This window comes from Nicotiana tabacum, chromosome 24 (genome assembly GCF_000715075.1).
Source record: "Nicotiana tabacum cultivar K326 chromosome 24, ASM71507v2, whole genome shotgun sequence".
NCBI lineage: Eukaryota > Viridiplantae > Streptophyta > Magnoliopsida > Solanales > Solanaceae > Nicotiana > Nicotiana tabacum.
Window position 1 is genome coordinate 96,314,569 of NC_134103.1, and position 2,976 is coordinate 96,317,544.

The 2,976-nt window shown below is 39.4% G+C and overlaps 1 protein-coding gene across 1 annotated transcript; it reads left to right on the forward strand.

Moving 5' to 3' along the window:
* The first annotated feature begins 965 nt into the window (after positions 1 to 965).
* Positions 966 to 1,775, forward strand: LOC142178328 (uncharacterized). The gene is made up of 2 exons (XM_075247659.1): positions 966 to 1,353; positions 1,486 to 1,775. Exons 1-2 carry the CDS (start codon positions 966 to 968, stop codon positions 1,773 to 1,775), a joined length of 678 nt encoding a protein of 225 aa, XP_075103760.1.
* Positions 1,776 to 2,976: the final 1,201 nt, after the last annotated feature.

The following is a 2,976-nucleotide window of genomic DNA, read 5'->3' on the forward strand; positions in this document are numbered from 1 at the left end:
AAAGCAAACCTCAAATAACCACCAACTGATGCACTCAAATACACATTCTCAGGTAACTGAGAACTCCAAACAATAGAAGGACAAAACAGATATGACAACATCTACTTCTACTAATCCCCTAACTGTAATGGAGAATGTTAATGAGAATCCTCCTTTATCCACTAATACTGAAGTTAATGGAGGAAAGGAGAAGGGTCAGGAGATAACCTTAACCATGCATGATGGGGGAAAACATGGGGAGGGTTTTCCTTATGCTGCGCAGGAGTGTGCTTTAGCACCTTTGATTGATCATAGGAATGACTCAAGAACCTCTGCTACCAGTGGCACTCAACTAGATCCAGCTCAGGGGCCCCTTGATGATCAATGCGAAGCAGAACAACATGCAGCAAAAAGAATGGACAAAGGCAAAGGTCATGCTATTCATCAAGCTCCCAGTCAACAGACAAGTCACAAAAATAAACCAAGTCAGAAAAACAGAAGAGCTCTCCAAAGGAAGAATGCAGGTAACAACATAGTTGAACCTTCAGAGGAACCTCCTGATAAGGCTTCTGAGAACTACTGTCATTCACCTTTACCAATGACAAACCAAGGGGATCATTGTCAATTGGTAAATGAAGAAGGCAGTCATATGGCAGTGATAGAACCAGACCTAGGGAACCAAACTACCCTGATTCTTTTCAACAGTCTCCCTCCTCAGGTCAGGATGATGATGAGTACAGACCTATACAATTTGAAGATGAGTTAGCTTGGGGTTCAGAGGAGGAAGACAGGTTCAGTGATGATGCTGATGAAGATCAACATTGTGACCTCCTACTGGCAGCAGTTAATGGTGTTGCTGAACAGGACAATGTCACAACCTCTCATGAGAAACCTTCCAGAATGAGACCTTCACCCAGATTTATCAGAAGCAAAGCTGCTTTAAGCATAAGGAATACACCAAAATCAAGAACCCCCACCATTCTTAAATGATTAGTACAATCATTTGGAATGATAGAGGTATCAGAAGCTCTGGAGCTATTGAGAGACTCAAAAAACTAAAACAAATTCACAAACTTTCCTTCATTGCTTTATTGGAACCATTCAGGGACAACCTTCACATTGATTTCTATCTTAACTACTTCAGAATCCAGCTATCTATGAATCAAGCTACTGCCAATATCAATAACAAAATTTGGCTCTTCTGGGATCAAGACTTCACTGGCACTCTTTTGGATCAGGATGAACAACAGATAACTATTGAACTAAAGCATGTTGAACTTGGCGAAACTATTCATCTTACAATTGTGTATGCCAAGTGCAAACCAACATTAAGATCTCCACTCTGGGAGAATTTGAGACACAAATCTACTATATGTAATACCCCATAGTGTGTAATTGGGGATTTCACTATGATTGCTTTCATTGGGGAAAAGATCGGAGGAATTCCCTACCAGATGAATAAAAGCATTGACTTTCTTAGCATGAATGAGGATTGTGGTTTGACAGACCTAGGCTTTTATGGACCTAGATATACTTGGTCTAATGGAAGGGGTCCATGCTCTATTGTATGGAAAAGATTGGACAAAGATCTAGCTAATGACAACTGGCTAAGCTCCTTTCCTACAACCACCATCACTCACTTGGCTTCAACTGGCTCAGATCATTCTCCTCTCCCGTTGGAGATGAATGTGAGACAAAAATCTTTCAAGAAATACTTTAGATTCCTCAACTATTGGGTGAAGAATGAATCATTTATGTCTCTAGTTCAGAAAGTGTGGAACAATCCTATCAATTGAAGTGCTATGTGGATCTTTCATCAAAAACTCAAGGTACTTTCTAGTGCTCTGAGCAAATGGTCCAGACAACAATATGGTGACATCTTTCAGAAACCCAAAGAATTTAAACAAAAAGTCAAAGAAGCGGAAGAAAAATGGGCAACTTCCAATGATCCTGGGGACATACAATACTTGCATGATATACATGCTCAATACACCAGACACTTGAAACTAGAAGAAGAAGTTCTTAAACAAAAAAAACTCAGTTGCAGTAGTTCAAGGATGGTGATGCCAATTCCAAGTATTTTCTCAGTTTGATAAGGGGTAGAAGAAGAAAACTCTTATTCTACAAAATCAAGGATGAAAATGGAGATTGGATCCAGGGTGATGAAGCAATAGGGGAAGCTGCCTGCAACTATTTTGAAGATCTCTTTACTGAACAAGGGGGAACATTAGAGAAGATCTGCTACCCTGTATTCCTACTATGATCAATCTAGAAGATAACACTATTCTAACCAAGGATCCCACTCTAAATGAACTAAAAGAAATTGTTTTCTCCATGAATCCAAATAGTGCAACTGGCCCAGATAGAATGAATGGAAAATTCTACCAAGCATGCTGGGATGTTATAAAAAATGACCTACTCAATGTGATTTTTGACTTCTTTGGAGGAAGGGACATGCCTAGATATATGACAAATGCCTGTTTGATCCTTCTTCCAAAAGTTGAATTTCCTAACTCCTTCACTGAAGTCAAACCTATTAGCCTAAGCAACTTCATCAACAAGATCATGTCAAAATTATTCTGTTCAAGGCTAGCACCAATTCTACCAAACATCATCTCTGCCAACCAATCTGGATTTGTAAGAGGAAGAAGTATCTCTGAAAATATCATGTTGGCTAAGGAGATTGTCCAAGGCATTAAGAAACCTAACACTGGGCCAATGTTGTCATCAAGATTGATATGGAAAAGACCTATGACAGAGTGTCTTGGAGTTTTACATGCATCATGCTTAGAAGAATGGGGTTCATTGAGATGTTTATTGACATGATTTGGAGAACGATGTCCAATAACTGGTACTTTGTAGTCATAAATGGAAGTAGGCATGGTTTTGTCAAATCCACTAGGGGTCTAAAACAAGAAGAACCCCCGACACTATCTCTTTTAATCATTGGGGCAGAACTTCTCTCCAGAATGCTCAATAACCTCAACAATGATCAAT